This window comes from Pygoscelis adeliae, unplaced genomic scaffold, assembly GCF_000699105.1.
Source record: "Pygoscelis adeliae isolate BGI_AS28 unplaced genomic scaffold, ASM69910v1 Scaffold71, whole genome shotgun sequence".
In the NCBI taxonomy this organism is placed as follows: domain Eukaryota; kingdom Metazoa; phylum Chordata; class Aves; order Sphenisciformes; family Spheniscidae; genus Pygoscelis; species Pygoscelis adeliae.
In genome coordinates this window covers 522,587-545,334 of record NW_008824356.1, presented here as the reverse complement: position 1 = coordinate 545,334, position 22,748 = coordinate 522,587, and the positions used below count along the sequence as shown (strand labels likewise).

The 22,748-nt window shown below is 35.5% G+C and overlaps 1 protein-coding gene across 1 annotated transcript in view; it reads right to left on the bottom strand.

Annotated features, from left to right (window-relative positions):
• The window catches only part of SCFD1 (sec1 family domain containing 1), a 52,455-nt gene that overhangs the window by 16,968 nt on the left and 12,739 nt on the right, over positions 1 to 22,748 (bottom strand). The window contains exons 9-18 of the mRNA XM_009319341.1: positions 22,139 to 22,238; positions 18,613 to 18,752; positions 18,108 to 18,198; positions 17,672 to 17,745; positions 15,272 to 15,353; positions 8,068 to 8,164; positions 4,111 to 4,181; positions 3,117 to 3,196; positions 2,480 to 2,542; positions 802 to 877 (exon numbers count right to left, since the gene is read on the bottom strand). Coding sequence (XP_009317616.1) covers positions 802 to 877; positions 2,480 to 2,542; positions 3,117 to 3,196; positions 4,111 to 4,181; positions 8,068 to 8,164; positions 15,272 to 15,353; positions 17,672 to 17,745; positions 18,108 to 18,198; positions 18,613 to 18,752; positions 22,139 to 22,238 — 874 coding nt within the window. The remainder of the gene's footprint in view (positions 1 to 801; positions 878 to 2,479; positions 2,543 to 3,116; positions 3,197 to 4,110; positions 4,182 to 8,067; positions 8,165 to 15,271; positions 15,354 to 17,671; positions 17,746 to 18,107; positions 18,199 to 18,612; positions 18,753 to 22,138; positions 22,239 to 22,748) is intronic.

The window sequence follows — 22,748 nt, the reverse complement described above, 5'->3', positions numbered from 1 at the left end:
CAACTTATCGTATCTAGTCATAGTGAAATTCCCACAGAATTCATTTCATTGACTACCCTACAAAAGCCACAGAAACAATTTTTTAAACCTTTTATGTGATAGCTGATACTTTTCATGCATAAATTATGTGTATAAGAGGATGACTAAACAAACAACGGCTATGATTATGATTAACTATGTCAAAAAGATGCACATTTAATTAAGAGGTGAGATTTCATTTTCCTTAGTTCTGATACACTGTATTTCAAAATCAAATTCTGGTTCTTCCACTAAGAATTATAACATGATGAATGATCTTTTTCTTAGAAATCTTGACTTTGATTTTTCAAGCACATTTCAAGATTATGGTTGTTGTACATTACTTATGTGGGAAAACTAGAAATGCTTGAACTGTAACTGAACAGAGGATGAACACTTTCAGCCTTTGAATCACTCTGGAATAGATGCATTTAATACACGCTGTTCTAAGTAAAGACCCGGAGGGTTTTTCCTTTTTGTTTATGAAGGTCTAGTCTATTTTGAGTATTCCACAGCTGCTCTTTTTATAATGCTGAAATCAGTCTTAATCACACATACTGGAATCTATTTCCTTATAAATGGAGGTATTCAAAGAAAATTTGAACATTATTTATTACCTGTCTAAAAACTGGGAGCTACAAAGTGATAGATCTATCCACCAGCAGAGGTTGATGTTTGTTTTTTTACTGTACAACTGATTTTATTAATATGACAGAGGTACTGAAAGTTGTTTTTCTACATGTTCACAATGCGCATGTGATAAACTTTTTTTTTTAAACTTACTTGTTGCTTCAGTACCAAGTTCTTCACTCCTTCCATTACAAACTGTGATCCTGTATTCATAACACGTGAAAACAGACTGAAAAACAAAATAAAGATGATGTGTAAGACTTTCTTTTTTCAATTTGCATTCTTAAGCTTTATGCTGACATCCAATTCCTATTAAAGTTGATGGGACTTAAGTACCAAGTCATTCAATTTGTCATGAAATATAGTCTTCAAACCACACGGCAACCAAGTGTATGGGAATACACCTATAATCTAGCAGTTAGATCCTCACCTATCAGTAGGAGTCTTGAGTTCTAGTCTTTAATCCATTGAACAGTTTATTTTACAACTTCAGTAATGCAAGGATTTGAGTGCTCCTTTCAAGGGGGTGTCCTAATGTCCTGGTTTCAGCTGGGATAGAGTTAATTTTCTTCCCAGTAGCTGGCACAGTGCTGTGTTTTGGATTTAGCATGAGAATAATGTGATAACACACTGATGTTTTAGTTGTTGCTGAGCAGTGTTTATATTAAGTCAAGGACTTTTCAACTTCCCATACTCTGCCAGTGAAGAGGTGCACAAGAAGCTGGGAGGGGGCACGGCCAGGACAGCTGACCCAAACTGGCCAAAGGGATATTCCATACCATGTGACGTCATGCTCAGTAGATCAACTGGGGGGAGTTGGCCGGGGGGCAGCGATCGCTGCTCAGGGACTGGCTGGGCATCGGTTGGCAGGTGGTGAGCAATTGCATCGTGCATCTCTTGCTTTGTATATTCTATTATTATTACTACTACTACTATTTTACTTTATTTTATTTCAATTATTAAACTGTTCTTATTTCAACCCACGAGTTTTCTCACTCTTACTCTTCCGATTCTCTCCCCCATCCCACCGGGGCGGGGGGAGTGAGCGAGTGGCTGTGAGGTGCTCAGTTGCCGGCTGAGGTTAAACCACGACACTTAATCACCATAGTTAACAGAGATGCTCAGTGTCTCCAGCCAACCAAACAGTAATTTTCCCAAGTGAGACAGCACTGGAATTCTCTCTAACCATACCGTGCCAGTTTCCTTATGACAGTGACAGTGCATTCCTGAGAATAAAGTTGGTAATGAGGATTCAAATCCTCTCAAGCATGGAAGGACCCAAGTCCCATATCCTGTATGGGATATATGTACCCTTAGCACAGTCATTATCTTTTCTTTTCATGTCTTGAAATAAATAACTACACCTTTCAACAAGCAGACAGACACCCAGTCCAGGACATCCTAATGAAAAAGCAGTGTGTTCTTGCACCCTCGACAGTCTCCAAGCCCTGGAGAGAACCAGTTTTGAACACACAGGGCTGTTCATATCTTCTGCCATTGACTAAATAAGGCTCAAAATGATGGCTGTCATAGAACCATTCCCTGGGGCCGAATTCTCCTATGAGAGCCTGTACATTTAATGTGCAGGTGCAGATATCACTATATTATGTTACTTTGTGGATTTAGTCACAGATCCTTTTATTCTCCTGTGTGTAAGTCCTATGCACTGTTAAGGGGAGATGAGTGCTTGTAATTGTCTGTAACTTAAAAACTTTTTACAAATAGGGAGATGTTTTATTCTGGGCCTTGTATAGCACTAATTGCACTTTCAGTACTACTAAAATAAGCTAAAAGAACCCAAAGGCTTACAGAAAATTAATCAAAAGCATACCCCAAAGGTTTAGGCGTAGTGTTTCCATAGCTGGTTGGAGCTGAAGCCATCTTAGTGAAAGCCCTGTGAAAGCAGGGATATAAATCAAATGCTTATCTCATGGCACATACTGCTGTAGAATGTTCCACTCTGGTCATCTGAAAGTGAAAAGACTTCTGCTTCTCAAACTCTTTCAGAAAGTAACTATTTATTACATGCATCCCTCTTGTCTAGAAATACAATAATTAGGGAACTGAAAGGAATTAGATTTTACACTTAAAAGACAAAGACTTAATTTTGATACCATGTAAAACTAGAATAGCTGATAGGCTGCATGGCCCTTTGGTACAAACCAAAAAAATTTGGAGTCTGAACCAGCACAACTTTTCATTTAATTCAGTAAGTTGTTTGTGTCTTGGATCATTAAGTACACTACCACGTCTCATATTCAACAGTGTTCTGGCATTACTGGAGTTTAGTTTTAAAATAAGATTTGCATGTATCACCATAACAATGACAGAAAAAAATTATGCCAGAATGAATGTTTAAGGATAATTTATGATGTATAAGAAGTAACACATAATTCTTTGATAACAATGCTGAGTTCTGTAAAATTACCCAGTTATAGCCTCACATAGGAGAAAAAGAAATTACTTACTTCCATTGTTTTATGTAGCTCAAAGGAGCAAGATTACAACCTGCATCCATCAATGCTTTTTTATACTGCTCCAAATCAATCTGAAATTAAGAAGTGGAGAATTGCAAAAGGGTGAAACTACTCTTAACTCCCTTTATGTGGAAAGACAAGATATTATTATCTAAATATTAAATAAGCAGTGTAAAGGTATAGCATTAACCAATGTTAAAAAGTAATTATGAGTCTTAGTCCCATCTCCTACCAAGTATGAAAATATAACTTAAAATGCAATTTGCTATGAGCAGGTCTCATTAAACTTAACAGTATTTGTGGAATTAAATCCTGTGCGCTTTCAGATATGGGAACAGTCTTTTATATCAGCATCTTTAAAAAACCTGGCGGAATACCAGTTTCTGTAACATGTCACAACAGCAAATAATAAAAATGAAGGAGTTAATATACATTTATAAGAATACTTTGTCTTTGCCTAACCCAACATATTTTTGCTACCACGTAATATTTCCACAGTATAATAAAAATCTTCCTTGAAATTAGCCATCACAAGTTCAAAAGAATTATTAAGAAATTGTTTCCTGAAATATTCAGATATTGGAACAAGAAGCATTTCTCCTTTATTCATCTGCTAGTCAAATGACCCAATTATTCCTGAATATACAAGAATAGAGTGAAAAGAGTCATATTACCATTTTGTTTTATCTACTTCTATTGAGCAGTGGAGCAGAATAATAGAAAGCATGCCAAGATGTAACTCTGAACTAAATATTTCAAAAGATAATCCTCCTTCTTACTAGTCATTCCTATCCTTTGAAATGGTGGCTAAAGCTTTGTGAGCAGATTCCCTGATACTAGAAAATTTATTTAAAGTTTTAGTATTTCCTGGGCATTTCATACCTTGCTTCAAAGAGAAGCAGAAATACCTATTTAGTGCTGAAACGATACAGAACAACCCCGTGTGGTAGAATTTGGTGTTGGAAGCTGTAAAGAATATACATACCTCTGAAGGTGCCTGAGCTGAGCTTATGTAATAGATAAGAAATAATCGCATTTTGTCTTCTGGAGTTCCCGCTGCAGCGAAAAAAACCCACAAAATGAAAACCCTACAATTGTAACTATGCTGCTCTAATTGCTCTTCAGTAATAATATGTATGTACATTCAGACCTTTAGTTATGACAGTAATTGTTATCTATAACCATGGCCTTGTTCAGTGTATAAAATGGTAGAAAGACATTTAGCAATTTTATTAGAAGTTGGATTAGACCGGCTCACCGTTTCTGAAAGTTTACTTACACTTCCCCCTTTTGCTTGTACTGAATATTATTCTTCAAATAACATAATAAATAAGTTACGTAGTGGCATTATGTCTTATTTTATACAGGGATTGCAAGCATTAGCAGGGAGTAGGTCCATGAAAGAGGAGACTAAAGAAAAATCATAAAAGTAAAAGCCACAGCACATTATTTTTTAGCTCTACAATTTATTTATGCAGCTCTATGGTTGACTGCACTGAAACACTTGAGGGCTGCAAAAGCACTTATGTGAACTTTTGGTCAGAAAAAAAATCCTGAACTTCCAACTTGCCTTCAGGAAGGATTTCAACTCCTGAATCATCTTTTGTCACACCATTTGTTGGAGAAAAACATTGCTACGGATTCTTGGGAAGCATTATCAATGGCAATCAAAATTCACCTCTGCCAGATCAAAATGATGATGTGGCCATCCCTGCGTTACTTAGACTATAACCTACTACAGCAGATTTTGAAACACCATCTACTTTTTTCTAGAAGAGAATCACTACTAGTAAAGACCATAGTTTCAAATGAAGATTTTGAAAGTACAACTTCTCAAAACAAACGTTTCAAATTTGTAATCCAATACTTCATTAAAAAGCTTGATACCTTTAGATATAGTACAATATTTTATAAAAATGCACTTTTTTGTACTTGTGGGTAAGAAAAAAGATAATTTTTTCTGTATTTTGGTTCGGGTTTTTTTCCCCCACTATGGAATGTAGATCATGTCAGCAGGGGATCATCTAATCTCATCTGCAACTTTTGTTTATATGTGAGCATATATTTAGTTTGGCAGAAGTTAAGAGTAAGTGCTGTCATAATGAACATTTATGACTTGGTACAATTTTTTCTGGGAAATAAGTTTTATTAACCTTTACCAAATACCAGTAAGCCAGAAGATCAAGAACTGAAGAAACTTTGCATTATCTAAACCAAAAGCCAGCTTTCAAGGTTGACATCCACTTGGAGTTCACTTGGGTAAGAAAAGCGCTTAAACATTCTAAATACACAGTGTAATTGGCTTTGGTTTCTGTAACTGACTTGGAAACTTGGTTTCCAGCTTGCCAGTTTATAGCTTGTTTCACTACTTTGCTGATCACTAAGTTTCAGTTTCAACTGGAATCCGCTGGCACTCGATAGCATTTCCCTCGCTGGGCCTATCTACCATGTCTACAAAACTCCTAGAAGGTTTGTGCTCACAGGAGTGTAAGTGGTCTCACTTATACATGAGTGTAAGTGATATTTTGTCTTACTAAAGGATAATAAATTAAAAAAAAAAAAATCGGTCACTGTATTGTGCACACTTTACTAAATCTTAGGAGAACCACTTTGACAAAAGTACTTTACTCTTGACATACTATGTAAAGACATACCACATACTACATAAATCATAGCTGTGATAAACAGCTATAAGACCCAGGTCAGTTGCCTGTAAAATGTTCGCTATTTTTTTCTAGGCTATGGTCTGTGACAGCATAGAGGGGGAGTGCTACATGTTCTGAATAAAACTTAACTTGGTAAACCTAGAACAGAATGATTTTATTTTCCACTCAAAAACCAGCAGGCAGCCTTTAGGGCTACTGATTAACTACTAGAGCAAAGCAAAACCAGTAACTCCCGTTTTATCACTACTCCAGGATATAATAATATCCAGTTAACTGGGAGGCAGCTAATAGCCCTTAGTGGTAGATTAGTACAACATAGTAAGACATGGGAGGCTGAAGCCTGAAGCTGTTAAGTGGTCAAGTCTAAGTGCTTTTGTGAAGAGCTCTGCAGATATCATTGTCCACAAGACAAGTATCCCCACAGATAATGCAAACAAGAAGTTCACCACTGAAAGCATTGGAAGACACATTCTTCCTTCAAAATGTTTTCTGCTGGTATTTCTCAGTGAATCACAAAATAGGAAGCTGGCCAGTTTTACAAGATGGCATGCCTGGAAATAATGGCTGGGATTTATCTTAAATCCTTTTGTTATATAAACTTATCTTAAACCTAGGCAATGTATATGAAGTGCTAATGTGCTACTGTGAACACCTGAATACTTAGCTTATGAAGGAAAACTCTAGCTTAGAAATCTAATCTTTCTCTTGCATAAAACCCAGGAACTTTGCTAATAGGAATGTTGATACATCAGGCTTGGAAAACAATTTGCTTTATACTGCAACGTAAAAACGCATAGAAAATATGGATTCAGGTAACAAGTAATTGATCCAGTAGGAAATACTAGCAAGCATAGTAATTTCTGTTTTCATATCAGAGTTCATGCAAACATGAAAGCTGAAATCAAAATAGTACACGAACAGCTAATTGTGAACATGGAAAAGGACTAGTTTGTATTGATGCTTAATAAAAGTACAGATTATACATATTCTTACTAGCATCATATTAACAATGAACGTCTATACTGAATTACAGATTGATGCCTGACATTAGATTTTCTAAAAGTCTCTTAGTTTCTAGACTTGATCCAATATGAGATCTGTAAAATTTTAGCTCAGACTTCTAACTGTGTACTTTTCTTCTACTGCCTTTTGATTCTATAGCACAGACACCAATAAAAGATTTTTTAAAAAAGTTAGCAGGATTTATATATACTCTTTCTATAAATATGAATCATTATACAAACTCCAAGAAGACATTATGTCCAGTAGGTAGCTACAAGATTACACACATAAGCATGCAGTAACAAAACATTTTCTTAAAGAGCATACTGGGAAAAGAGCAGGAACCCTGGGTCTCTAAATGTTTGAGGTTTGCCAATATACTTGCCAATATGCAGACATGCCAGTGGTCATAACTTAAGTTTCACAATCTTGCTCTGCAGGTTATTTTGTTCCAGCCAACTGGTATCCAATCATATTGAAATCCGTCAGAGGGTTGTGACATACCTCAGGTTGTGAGAGGTTGAAATGAGAGTTGATGCTATGATACTGTGAAAAGCTGAGAACCCATTCTGGTCTCAACCTTTTACAGAAAGACCCCTAGTGACTCCTGCTAACAGAGAATCTGAGTACAACCCGGTGTGTAAAGCTTTGTTATGTATGAACCATAAATGAAACAGAAGCTGGGATGCACTGCTCTTAGACGATGAAAACAGATATGCCACAGCTGGGTAAAGGCACGCAAAACTTCAGGTGAGTCTCTCAGTGAACTGGACAATTTACATCTTACTTCCCTTCTCTCCACCTTCTCCCATGCATCTTTTTCCTCACACAAGCAAGAGCTACCTACATTACAACCCCTTGACTTAACCAAATTCTATCGAATGCCCTTTTTCATTCTGTTTGTGAGGTATGCATGTATTATAAAATGTGCAGTAGGATTCTAAAGAGTCATTATTGTTCAGACCACACAATTCCATGCTATACTAATAAATACCGGAGAAGCACAAAAGTTAAAATATTTTGACCTTCAGAAACAAGGAATTAGGAAAGAATTTTAGTGGACTTAACTACAAAAGTTGCCAGTATTTTGGATATTACTCAAACGAAATACTAAACTCTCTAGACTGCTACTAAAAATGAATAAAAAGCTGTTTTCTTTACAAGTTTTGCACAGCTTGCACATAAGCTCCTTACCAACCCTGAAGTCCCAGCAGGTACAGATTTATTGTCTATCTTAACAAATTTTATACCAAGTTCAGATTTAAAGTACTCACCATCTGGGTCAGAAATCATGTCCAGAAGAGATTTATCCAGAGTGGATTTGCTCATTATTTTTTCCTCATATTCAAAATACACATCCAGCTTTCGACTCTGTTTAAGAGTAAGTGTTAGGGTTAACATCTTAACACTGTGAAAGAATATTTATTTCTTCTTTACAAAGGTATATAGTTTTAGCTATCAAGACTGTTTTTAAAATTTATTTTTAAATAAATCATCAGTAAAAATAACTAATGCTGTATTATAATATGCTTTTATTAACCCAGAAAATTGACACATGTAATTCTCATATTAAGAGTGAAAATGCAAGTTAAGCAAGGGATGTCTGACATGCAAATATTAAACTGGAAGAGGAGCTTTGTTTTTAACTATGGTTTTGCCATAGCTGAAAACTACATGCCATCATACGTAGTGTTATGCTGTAACAGGAAAAAATAATGTTCAAGTGAATATTATGTCAAATTTATGCTGAACTTCAATCTCTCAGTCAACAACGCAATTACTCAATGCAGATAAACGTGGGAAATTCCTAAATACATTAAGGCATCATCCCAGAGAAAAGTTGGCAACTGCCAGCTTGGGCTGGTACTGAAATAACTACCTCGGATCAAAGGCTTGCAATAATTCATTCACACCAAAGATGGAGGACTTCATAATTAGATTATCTTGCTAACACTGGAAAAGAAGTCTCTCATTATACAATGACACATGTAGATCACATTGTGAAAATCCTTTTTTAGGGAGGATGGCACAAGGACTGCACAAAATTAATGCGGCAAAAGCTTTATGGAAGACATCACATGGCCATGCAACTAATGACTGCACTGCAATACATCTGCACAAACAGCCAAGCTTCGCACTTCTTGACCATCATATCACGAACTTACAATCTAAAGATATAAAAATGCATTCAAGAACTTCTTTAAAAAACTTCTGTTACATCACAGATCATTTTGAGCATTTGAACATTAAAATGTAGCACCACAACAAATGTTACAACTACTCAGCTGACAAAACCTTAGTATCTGGTAACTAACTAAATCTTGGCATTTGGACACATTCAGCTATGTATTGGCTCAAAGAGGAGACTGGCAGAGTGGCTCTCCATCTCCTTGCCTTGGAAGTGTTTCAGCTCCACACCATACCCATTGGGAGACAGACATGATATTGCGAGAGTGAAGCAAGAGTCACTGGGGCTTTTCTTGGATAAGAGATTTGGGAAATTTTGCCTGATAATGCCAAGGCTTGAAAAACTGCTATGGCACCTTCTAACCCAGTGCAGTGGTTGTTGTAATGACAGCAACATAAAAACTTTAGAATTCTGGTTTTCACATGTTTTTGAATTCTACTAAAATTAGTCCTGAGATCACAAATAAGGAAATGGAATTTTTAAAAACAGTTATTTCACCATCACCCCCAAAAAAGGGGAAAAAAAAGAAGGAAAAAAAAAAGGTACTTCTCTAGCCTAAGGATATTAGGATATTTCACCTTCTGAGTATTGTAAGTTCATCAAAAAAGAGTTGGAGATGAGAATACAAAATAAAAGAAGAGGTAAGTCACAAGAATATTTTAATATTGAAAGCCTTTGGCTTTTCAATCAGCTTATGATGCAGGTAGCTAAGTAACACTTCTATTTCTCATTCACCATCTACTGAACTCATTGAGAAGAGCAGTTACTTGCAGAACAGCAACTTAATTTAAAGCCTTTGTGGAAGCTTGTAATTCCAGCTTATAAAGTAAATTACCATGAAGAGTGCTCAAAAAATGACCACGCACTACTTTGTGAGTGTCAGAAGGATGTCTTCTGTTGTCTGTCATAGTGACTACGACTACAGAGAAGGTGTATGAAGTGACCAAAAAAAAAAAAAAGAAAAAAAGAGCTAGAGCTTCTTTCAAGCTATATTTACCTTGAGCTCATGTTAGAAGAGCAGTCACCGCCAAACTTTGGTAGTTACGCTACTGTAAAACCTTGGATTAATCCTGTACTTAGCCAAACTTAAAGTGATTATCAGTGGTTATGTCACACTAGTTTAAAGTCTGAATAGAACTGAACTACCAGCCTTTTTCCAAGTCCCTACTTCAGATGGAATTTGGTATCCGGCATGTCAGACATGTTATGTGACTTCAATTCTACAGCATCTTGGAGACTATCTGTGTTATAGTTTCCTTAACTCTCTCTAGAGAGACAAAACAATTGCAAAGAAACTGCTACCATTTTTCTAGTCTTTCCGTTACATTAACTTGCTTTTTGTGTTTTAACTACATTTGTATCTCCTTACATGGAGCTAAATTCAATGTTTTTAAGTTTAAAATATTTTTCCCAGACAAAAGGCATCCAACAAACAAAAGATTGTCTTGAAATGTGGAAACTTAATCTTATTAAGATAAATATATTATTGTTGAATTTGGTAATGCCCATATTAGCTGATGATCTGTTTAAGACAAATTTATTCAGTTGGCATGCAAAAATGTACAACATAAAAAAAAAATTAATTAACTCACTATATTTGTTTACAGATCAACTTTTAAATAAAATTATGTAATTCAAATATGAGATACTTCCAATTGTAAGAACAGACTTACAGTTGTTAATTTACTTGGAGAACAAACTAGGTAAAATTCTTCTCAACCATGTGCAATTTTATGACTGTTTGACAAACAAAACAGACTAACCGCAGCAAAGAAAACTCACTGGTTGCATATATTTGCTATACTTTGAGCCTGAACAGTGACCTTAATGCTACATGTACAATCACTCTCTTCAAAAATTTTGGACAATTACTTTTGAAGTGTGAACTTAGCACTCTTTGGGGAAAAAAACCCACACCAAACTGAAAATCCTAAAACTTCAGGTCCTTTATTTCTATCCATAACAGAGACATCAGAGGTAAGTAGCAATATAAAATTTTTGAGACTCTCTTTTTGATGCCACAAAAGCATGAACTAAAGAGGTGGATCAATATGGTGAGTCTATTCAGCTGCTTCTTCACTAGATAACTAACAAAGGTTACTAGCAAGAATGCTAATTAGGGCAATATTTTTCTTATACTGGTTCAGTAGGATTAGATGGACACCTAATCAAATTTCATATGGATTACTGAATAGCCTTAAACACTACTAGTTACCTTTTGACAGATTTCCCAGATATGCCACATCAATGAGACAGTTACTTTCTGAAGAGCCAACTTGTCTAAGAAGTGCTGATAAGAAGCAGGTGTCCCATTTAATTTAAATAACTGCAATTTTGCTCACTCAATGGCAAACTCACAGACATGCCAAGAGGAAAAGCTGGGAAATAGGAGCTAAACAATCCTGTAGATTCAATAAAAAAAGAGAGCAAAGAAGAGGTTCTTATGGGTGCCAAACTGGCAAGCAAGGTGAAGAAAAATAATAATAAAAAACAATAATAAAATCAAGATGCATTTACATTTGCAGTTACTCCCTTTCTGCCTTCTGCTCTTGATTTCCTAACTATGACATCTTGTTCCACACCAACCTCATTCAGGACACCTTTCTGGCTGCCAATTCAGGGACAGAATCTGTATGGCAGTTAAAGTGCTACACTTCAGCTTGCTTTGTCTTTTTTTTTTTTTTTTTAAATATATTTGTGAAAACTTTCAACTTAGCATCGTTAGAAACAGGCTGTTCATAAGCCAAAACTTATTTTAGGGAAAATTACTGAAGCGTATGGGAATCTCTACCTGAGTACTGTAGTCCAAAATGAACACACAAGTCCTTCTTTTTTAAGCAGAGAAGTGGAAGCAGGACCCAACGAAATCTCTTAGATAGTCATTTTTGTAAGGACTTGTAGGAGGCTTTCCTATCCTCTTTACAGTACAAAGGTTCTTCCTTTTAGAGAGAGAGAGAACATGCAGAAGAAGAGAAAAGAAATTTTCTAAGAAATTACTGGGAGGAATTTCTCAAAGATACTGACAGAAAACAACCAGAAATAACAGCCCTTAGAATCAGTGAGGTTGGTCTGGTAATTATAGTGTGCTCCTATCAAGACGAAGAGAAACCCTGGGAGAAACTCTGGCTGAAAGTGGCAGCTACAGTCAGTTCCCTTTGAACTGAGCTGCACAGCGGAAAGGTCACTGTAACTGAATTCAGAAAAAGCTGTTGTTTACTGGAAGGTTACTCAATTATCAGTTCTGAACTACATAACAACCGCCTGGACCACTGTGACATATATATTTCACAAACGCATACTGTTTCTGTTCACATGGTACGACAAAAATGTAACCTCATTTAAAAACAACATAGTTAAAACAGCAGAATTCCTTTACAAAATACGAATTTGATAATTTGAAAGGCTACTGGCAATCCCAATAACGAAGTCATTCAAAGGATCAGGCCTTGAGAGCAAGCAAAATCGGAGATAGATGATAAGAAAATTATGCAGGAATTAAAAAAAAAAAACAACCCTAAACCAAACAAGTGTAAGTAATCTAAGAGATAATAATTCACATAAAATCTGCCACTTAAGTTCATATGTATAGAATTCAAGCAAGATGTTATCTTACCTACCCCCTCTCCAATTAATCATTTTAGAAAAGTGTATGTGTACACCTTTTTATATGCCACGATTTAACATACTTCAGTAATCCTAGTATTCACATTAGAATGACATGCGAAGATAAGCATTACTGGAAACTCTAAAGCAGCTAGAAAGATATCCATAATTCCAGTCCTAAATCTGTTATCTGTTGGGTACAGTCCTTCAGTCACCAGCTTCTTCAGAGAAAAAACAATCAACGCAAAACAAGGATGCATTTGTTCTAAGCACTGACAATAAATACTTGATGGTTCACTTTGTGAAAAAAGTGATGCATTCTTTCCATTATTTCACTAAACGCTTAGATATGCCAGAAAACTGCTAGGACCCCTGAGCATGTGATTAATTTCTGGTTTCCTCTTGCTGTGTCTTAGAACATGATCCAAGAGAATGTGGAAAGCAGCTGTAAACTGAACATTAAAATATGACCACAAGAAAAATTAAATTCACTTAGTATATCTAAAGCAGGTCTCGTAGCATTCTTTGCATTGATTCTCATATATGTAGTGAAGAAAAACGCTCAAATACTTAATGTAGTAAAAAAACATAAGGGACAATGCAAACACTCTATTTTAAAGTATGAATGTGCTTCCAGATTATTTTAAAAGTGAAAATATAGTAACCTGAAGAAGAGCATGGTGCCTCACCAGCTCCTCATGACCAGGCACTTGCCAAAAAAATTCTCTCTTATCCTAATCTCGTTTAGTTATTTAACTGTATATAAAACCTATTAACCACAGCCTCAAGGTGCCATCAGAATTTCTTTAGAAAGTACTAGCTGAGATACTGCCCTTTCTGAGAGTATTTTTGAGGAATCCATTAGGTAGCATATCATCCTGCACGTTAAAATTCCACAGCTTAAGACAGAAAGATACTTTCTGTAACACTGGAGAGTCAAAAGAGGGGAGAAAATGGACAGGACAAAGCAGTTGGAAGAAACTTTACATTCATTCAGTGAAAAGGCTTTAGTGTAGGTAAATTCCAAGAGAAAAAACATGTGCTTCTGCATTAGTTTGAGTTTAAGATAGTTTCCTAAATATCTGGAGATGAAGGAAGTGATTCTTTCTAAACCAAAAGAAAAGATGATACAGATGCACATATCATCAATATATTGAAGAAACTGCATGCCCGTTTGTCTCACAATCTTCTTTGACAGCTATACAATAAGAAGGTAAGGAGCCTGAGCACTTCGCAATACCAGAATTAAGAATCATTTACGGAGAAATGGATCACCACTCCCTGGGAACTCTAATAGCAGGCTCCCTGTCAGAGGAGAGAGCCTAAGGGCTAGCAGAGTGGTATAGCACAGGGACCCTAAGGTAATTCCTTCCACCTCTAGGTAACAGAAAAGTGTGTCACTACCACCTAATGGAGAACGAACAAGCGCATCTGACTCCAGTCCATTGCCAAGAGGACACTGGTGATCAAAACTGATGTTATTGCCATTCCACAGCCTGCTCTGAAACCTGGCTTCCGTCCAACAAATAGTATATAAAATACTACCGGTGTAGGCCTGACATTACCGTCTCAGGATCTTTCTTAGAAAAGTGAATTTACAGACAAAGCATCAAATAAAATATCGACATTGTCAACTAGTATTTTTTTTCTTCAATAATATCAATGTACTGCTTTTAAATTGTTAGATATGAAAATTGACGTCTAATACAGCGAAAGCACATAAATTAGTCCCTACAGTAATGAGCCAAACAGAGACACACTTACATCTCTTCCCCAATTTTATAAATATGTAAAATTAATTTTTTCATTAAAATTCAGAATGAAGCCTTTGTTCATTTATAGTACTTAGTTTAAAAAAATTCAGTAGCAGTAATAACAGGACAGATTTTATGCACTTTACAAACGTTAAAGTTGGCTTCAAAACACATTGCCTTCCATGAGTTATAAATAGTATGGGGTAAAATTTTCTAACTATTGATTTTCAGTGAGACTTGGTACTTGAATCACTTTCAAAAACAGAATTTCAGTGTTCTCATACGGTGAAAACAGATCCATCTTCCAAGTTATCCTAGCAGTAACCATGGTCTTCACTTGATACTGAAACCGTCTGCAAGTTCCCAGATATAAGAGCAGCAGACTTAAACAAAAAGAGGACAAGCATCCTTCTGAAGTGCTTAAATTATGCACAAGACATCTAACACAGATCCTTCTGGAAAGACCAGTTTAGTAACTGGCATCATTATTGCCACACCTCTGGGTATCATTTTCGTTGGCGAACAGTAAACAGTACCCTTCTGACAAACACATACAGAACAGATAATTGCTTAGACTGAAGTGATAACTTGCCATGACACATCCCTAAAGTAAACGAAACGCTTCCACCATAAACTTATTTTAGAAAGACTGCAACCCACAATAAAGGTTGTGGCCATCATAAAAAAAAAAGAAAGTATACTAGTAAATTCTGATAAGAAAAAAATTCATATGTTTAGTTTGCTTTCCATGCAGAGGCATTCAAAATTCATTCCCTCTCACCCTTCAACACTAAGTAATGCTATGCAGTGATTTCTGTAAAAGGTAGCACAACTGAGAAGGCTCACTTTCTTATCTTACTTCACTTGCTCGAATATATTTCTCCAGGTCAGGAGCACTACTGATAGAAAACTGAAGTTGGAGAGCAATCATACCTTTATATGCTCCAAAACGGCTGTTGCAACATTCGTATGAAGATCAATGAGCCTCTTCTTTTCCAGAAGTTCTGGAAGAGAGCTGAAGAGATTAAATACAAACTAACCTGCTGAGTTGCACAGTTAGTTGAATTGTGTATTGTATATGGTCGGCACAAAAAAATGTATAGAATCATAGAACAGTTTGGGTTGGAAGGGACATTTGAAGATTATTAAAATATAAAATTATAGAACACAGTAGGACTGGAACTAAAAAATTACAAAGTACAGATGTAATGATTCTCCTAACAGAAGGACATTATCCACATGTAATGTAGTAAAACAGGTTTTTACCTTGACTAGCAAAAAACACACATAATGTGGGTAATTTAATATTCCTGTTGAAAGCTTGTGATCAACAACAGATATATGCCCCTGACTACCTAAACAAATAATCTACTAGAATTATGGCTTATATAATCAACACTTAGTTCATGTCTGATACATATAAAAGTATTAATATCTGCCAAATAATAGTATCTGTCAAATAATATCAAATAATGTCAAATAATTATCCAATAATATTAAATAACAATAGTAACTGTCAAATAAACACAGAACCTCTGGATGTCCTGGAATTTGTGCTTCTGCATAGAACACAATTCTCTATGCAGGATTCATGATTGAAATCTTTTCTTTTGTGAAATGGGAAACTGAATGGTTAAGTTTACTTCGTAGAAAATTTGTTACTTAGGGTGTTGTGATCTACATGGTTTTCACTGCTGGCACTTGGGCATCACATGTATAAAAGACTGCTCAGGGTCTATACACTTTCACATCCAAAAGCACCCTGGACAGCCAGCGTCTTACTCAGTTTAATAATAAGCGGATGAGAAGGCACTTAATGACATTGACTGCATGTCCTGAAGAACCACGAAGTTAAGTAACCATACTTTCTTTCCTCCTTTAAGCAATTATAAAATCAATGTTAGCTATGATGATTGGCCATTAATGACGTTATAGCTGAAAGGTGATTAGTACTGCCTTTGTAAAGGACTGCATTTAAAAAAAAGAAAGAAAAAAACAAAGACAGGAGATCCTCTATGTTAGAACCTCTGTTTTTTAATTACTAATAGATATTCCAAATAGATATTCTAGAAATTGTAAAGCCTAAGACAACTCTGGAGGGTATCTTCTTCCTGCTAGCAGATGATGAACAACAAAACAACAAAGCCTAGTCTAATTCTTCCAGCAGAAACATCCCTAAATGGCAGATCTTAATGGTATTTGGACTTCTCAGCATAATCCTAAAGATTAGAGCCGAAACATTGCAATAGGAGAGTTTACTGTGTTATATACCTGAAGGGGGACAAGATTTTCCTTAATAATGCCAGATTACAGAATTTAGTCATATAGAGGCTAACTGAACAGTAAAACTTCCTGATGAAGTTTTAGTCATATGATTTTAATTTTTTTGCTAACAGTTTAAAGCTTTTGATGCTTGTCACTTTCATACCTTGCTGCCTTAACCTGAAAACCAGCGTCTTGAGAAGTACAAAACTCTAAAACTTTATAGGGGGAGCTTGGAAACATCTGCTCGCTTTTTTGAAACTGTCTGATCGATCACACATCCTTTGTAATTCAAATCAAATTCTAACCAGGGCATAGCATACAAAACAACTTTTGAAACTCACAAAGAGACAACTAACTAATGCAGACACATGCTGGATTTCAGAGGACACTGGGCATATCACCCCATCTATCCTCAGAATAATTATTGTTCCTTTTCCTTCTGAGTGAGGTCCTAGCGAAAGGCAGCAAAACAAACATCTCCCTTCTCCAAGGCATCAGTGGAATGACAAACAGACTTACAATGAAGAACAAATCTAAATCTCTGACTTTCAGTGTCATCCATGGTGGCTAGGTCTCCAAAAGCAGGAGAGTATATTTCCCATGCAGAGTTCTTAATGACTGTAATCTTGCCAACAGATGTTACAGTAACTACATTAATCAAAATGTAATTAATTACACACTGTGCAAAGCAAGCAGATGCTTCAGGAAGTGGATTTCACTAACAATTTTTTTAAGGAAGGAATGCAGAGGTAGGTAGTTGGGTTTTTCTCGTGGAAGAGTGTAAGCAAGTCTATGATGCACTTAGGTTATTCAGCTTTGCTGAGGAAACACTCCAAAGCCATGTGTAGAGGGCTCACATGCACATGCTGTGGAAGTTAGATGTGCAAGTACTTGTCTAGTACATTGCATTAAACTTCACCAGAATTATAAAGCATTTAAACTCTATTATTGAGCTCAATAGCCTACTTTTAAAGCTATTTATTTCAACGGATATTAAAAGTGAAATGACAGAAAGAATTAGAAATGGTTCCCAATTAATTAAACAATAATGCATTGTTGATTACTTACCTGACAGCTGAAGTTAGCTTAGCTGTATTATCAGAAAGCATACTGATTGCTCCTTCATCCTCCCCTTCTATACCCTGGGTTTTGGGGAAGGGTTTGGAAAGAGGAATAAAAATAGTCATAATAATTACAAAGATCACACATGCAAATACAGTCAGTACATTTAGAACCTATTTTCTCATAATGGTATTAATGTCTGGATTGTGTTTTATAGTTATTATGGAAATTACATAAATGTAACGCCAATAAATGCAAGAAATTGAACCTTCTCATGAAATACGGTACTTCTAGTCCTACTTTTAAGATTGTATTATGCCTAAAATTCAGCATGTGCTGATAATTTGGGGGTGTGTGGGGTGGGGTGGCGACGGAGTGGGCTAAGCATCTCTACAAGTCCTATTGTGCTTTACAGAAAGCACATATAGGTGATAAAACTTACCATGATACTTTTAAGTCTTTTGACTTCGTCTTCTTGGGCTCTGTAGGATTCCAGTTCTTGCTGAACAGACTCAGCTACCTCTGGAAAAGGACTAATGCAATACTCTGCATTAGGCTCAGTTAAATCAACAAACTGAAACACTAGAACCAGACAGGTTGCATGATCGAGATGACCATGAAACGTTTTCAGAAATATCAATACACAAATCATGCAGCAGTATCAAATCAGTGAAAATAATGACATCTTACTGTAGGTTTACTTAAACTTTCCAAGATATATTCACTGCTTTCAATATTTTATATCATTTTGATAAGAACAATTTTGTGCTCTATAACAAAAAGCTAATACACAATTAATATGGACAATGAATATTGACAATGATCAAAAACCCCCAAACTTCAAAAATATTTTCAAAGCAGCTTAAAAATAGAACTACCATAATATGAAGAATATTTAGAATTTATATTGACTAAATGAATATAAACTCTGCACCTATACAGCTTACCTGCCCTTATGCTTTTGCCAGAATTTATCAGATGCAGTTAAATCATAGGACTTCTTATTTTTTTTCTTAGGTCTAGCACCTGCTGGAGAACTTTCCATTCCCGTTGATTCTTCCAAGTTAACTCTATTCAAATGGAAATCCTAAAAAAAGAGAAATCTTATGTAAATATTTGACAGTTTTTAAGTCTTTTATACTCAACCAATTATCTTCTAGAATATTTTCTAAAAAAATATTAACACAGCTATTTATTAGAATTTCGTAGGACGGCAGGAAACGGTTTACTAACAAACTAGATAATAACAACAGCAATGTAAGAACTCCAAAATTACTCACACTTACTGAAAAAACACCAACCAAAGCAACAAATGTTAAGCAAAGACATCTGATTGTCTCGCAAGCAATCTTCTGACACTGAACTCTGAACACTGTTTTCTGTACGGAAAATAAATCATTTAGCAATAACTGAGCTATAACAACTGACCAAAACCTTGAAGTAACAGAAGTTTCTGTGTTGCAGACAAAAAATGTTTCTAAGGCTGAATTTCACTTACACAACTACAGCAAAGGTATCAAAGCCACAAAGAAGCTCATGACATCAGCAACAGGAATATCCAGGAATATACCTTCATAGCTCTTTTCCTATTTTTTTTAAACACTAGTGAAATAGTGAGTGCATGATAAAGCAACAGTTTGCAACAAAGCTGCTATTTCTCCATATAGCTTTTCTTCTTCCACAGATGCATGATCCTAGAAACTACATCTTTTTGCTAGATGACACAGTTATGCTCACATAATATGTCAGCACACTGCTCCCTGTATGTCTTCTGGTTCCTGCCCCCATTACTTTTGACAAGGACAGCTCTATATTTTCTGCAGCATACATATTCCCTCTGGTTTTCAACAAAGATTAACAAGTACTCCACTTGCTGACTTTATTCTAACCCTTTTCAAGAACATTTAAAATTTCAAAGGTGCTCTTTGCTTGGCAAATAGTGATAGAGTCAAATCTTCAACTATACAGAATCTGCCATGAATCTTTCAGAATAGGTATTTTTTCCAGAAATAAAACTTCACTTTATTATGTTCACTACAGGATACAGAACTACATCACTGTAAGTGAAACTGTCAAGTAAGATTTTAAAATGTTTCTAGTTATCCCTTGGCAGAGTTCACACTGAAAATGAAATGCTATAAATGATCCATGCCAGAATAGAAACAAAACTAAGTAGCTACTCAAAGGAAGCACATGCAGTCAGTGAGCACAAACCTCATCTTACAAGACGCGTTTAATGTTTCAGCAAAAAAAGGGTATTTTTCAAGTACATATGTTTGATAAAAACTTAAGGGAAAAAAAATCATTTGATTGCAAATTCAGCTGTAATTTTTAATGGAGATCTATGTTTTGGCTCAATTTAACTCACCAGTGACCTGAGTTTCCACATTAGTTTTGGCATTTACAAGGTGTTTTACCAAAATGATTCTTATTGATTAGTGTTCCTCCTTTCACCTCCCCATTTTGTCTTTATAAGGCTTTCTATCCATGCCTCCCATTTTTCTGTATCCAATCCTGAAAGGTTTTTTATTCAGAAATGGGAATCTCTTCATACAAGCCTGTTTATGTGTAGAAACACCACAATTATAATCTAAACGGATGCAGCACACAACTTTGTGGCTGGGTTAGCATTTAGTTCAACACCCCACAGAATTTCTGAACTGTTGTATCTGAGAGCTTAAAGGAAAATTCATTTGAAAGTACAGTTTATGTAATCATCACCTTGGTAACACTTTCACAGTCACAATTTATGGCCTTTTAAATGGCTACTGTGGTTATTTCATGAAATATTATGCTCAGTACATAAAGAACCTGGCAGGCTTGCCTTTAAGGTGAATAACATGACTGGTTTTGAAATTAAACTTTTGCCCTTGACATGGAATCAAAGGCCACTTGGTTACAATTTCACTAGACGAATTCATAATCCTATCAACTCAGTCAAAAATTATATGCAACATGCAACATTTAACAAGTTGTTCTTTTTCCAGAGAAACTACTGAAGTCTGATGCAGTACACATAAATATCCAACGATCCTCAAATCATTCTTCTAGAGGGATATTCTAATATCCCTCCTTACTTGCAGCACTAGTTGTCCTCAGCTTCCACTACATCTTTGATCCCTCTGCATCTTGATGCACCAAAGTCCTACCCCAACACACGCCTGAGGCCACCCGATACTACCTTCTCTACCTAGCAGCTGAGTAGGAGGCAAGTACATGGAGCTTTGCATGGATTTACTATCTAGTAAACGAGCATTTGCTGATTAAAGGGTTGGCAGGTAACAAACCGAAATAAGTGTAAGCCTTGTGCAACAGCATTTACACCTGTAAAAATTCTAATTTGGGTTTCCATCCCCTACTCTTTCACTGATTTTCAAAAGAAACCTGTAGAAATTCAGTACTTCTATTTGCAAGTCTTTAGCCAGTTCAACAGTTATTGGAGAAAATAGTACAAACCCTGTTATTTTCATATATGCCTTTCCTAAAGAAACCAGGCCAAAAATTGTTTATTTGTAAAAAGCATCCTTAAGTTTAAGAGGAAGTGACTTTTCATAAGGAATGAATTACATAAAATAGAATTTAAAAGTGTCCTAAAACATCCCATTAGTGCTAAAATATTTTCATTGTAGCAATGCAAATTTCTGGAGAACGCTGTATGTATGACTATACAGTTCACAACCAACTTTGTATACAAACACATATGTGCACGTGCATATTTTACATATCCCTCTAACAGTCTCAATAATAAAAACAAAATACTTCTCAAAGCCAGATATTGAAATGATTTGCATGACTAACTCTACAGTATAAAAAAGCCTCCAGATAGTATTATTCTTATTCATGTTATCTTTCATTATTTAGGCTGTAACTATATACAAAATGCATAAATCTTTGGTAAACAGTATTTGCTTTCATTCAAGTACATTTCTACTACTGGTTTTATAAAATAACCTTGAGGAAATGAAAGTGGTTTAAGGCTATCTGAATTTGCAAAAAATTATTAAAAAAATCTTTTTTAGATTCCTCACAGTAGGGTCATATACCACTTGGTATCTCTATATTGAACACCTACACCACCTTGTGGAGAAAAACAGAAATAGGTATTTTTAAAAATTCAAGCATACTTACAATCAGTTTAAAAACTCATTAAAAGCATTTATTTTTCAAAACTGAATGGCACTTAATTGAGTTGGGCGTTTACATAACATAAAAGATCATGAACCACTGAAGAAAAAGCTAGGATTGCTGAATTACCTATCCTTTGATGATATCAAGATTTCAACTTTTTAACCATTTTAGAAGTTATTGCTAAATAAACCTTCTAGAGAAAATATTCCAAGTTGTTTTTTACTAAACAACTTCCAAATAAAACAGACAAAACAGATTTTTTGATTAAGAGAGAATCTGGTATTAAGTTTAATAACAAACCGAGTGAAAAAATAGTTTTGGTAACAAAATCAGATTTATTCTTACCAGAACATCATGCACTAAAGCTTGGTATGTCCAAGTATGATGTAGAGGAGTTGCTAAATCTATGTTTCTGTCAACAAGGACTAATAGGGGCCTTTGGAAGCTGAAAAGATGACACTGTATTAGTACTTCTTTAAACATGTTTAGAACACCCCAGTAACATCCTGAGTGATATCAGCCACCTTCTCCATCATATTTCAAGTTAAAAGCCAAACTGCCTACTGCAGAGTTCCTCCAGCCTTCCCCAAAGCATCTGAGGCTGATCACTGCCAGAAATTCCATGAATCCCTGTCTTAGTAACGATAAAAATATTATTTTATTTTGTACTAAGTGAAATTACCAATGCATAAATATTGAGCAGAAGTCAAAACACTAAACAGTAACTAGCCTTTTAGGTACTAATACCTCTTTGTGTGGATACACATTTGAGTTCCAAACAACTGTTTGAGTGGGTAATATTCAACCTTAATCCCCATCATTAACCTCAAATATAAAATATCTCTCTCAAGGGTTTTTAATTTCATTTTTCTCTTTGCTTGCATATGAATTCCATACAGAAAAAATGATGAACTCCTGAGATGCATTGCTGTAATTCCGTCAATACTCAATTTTG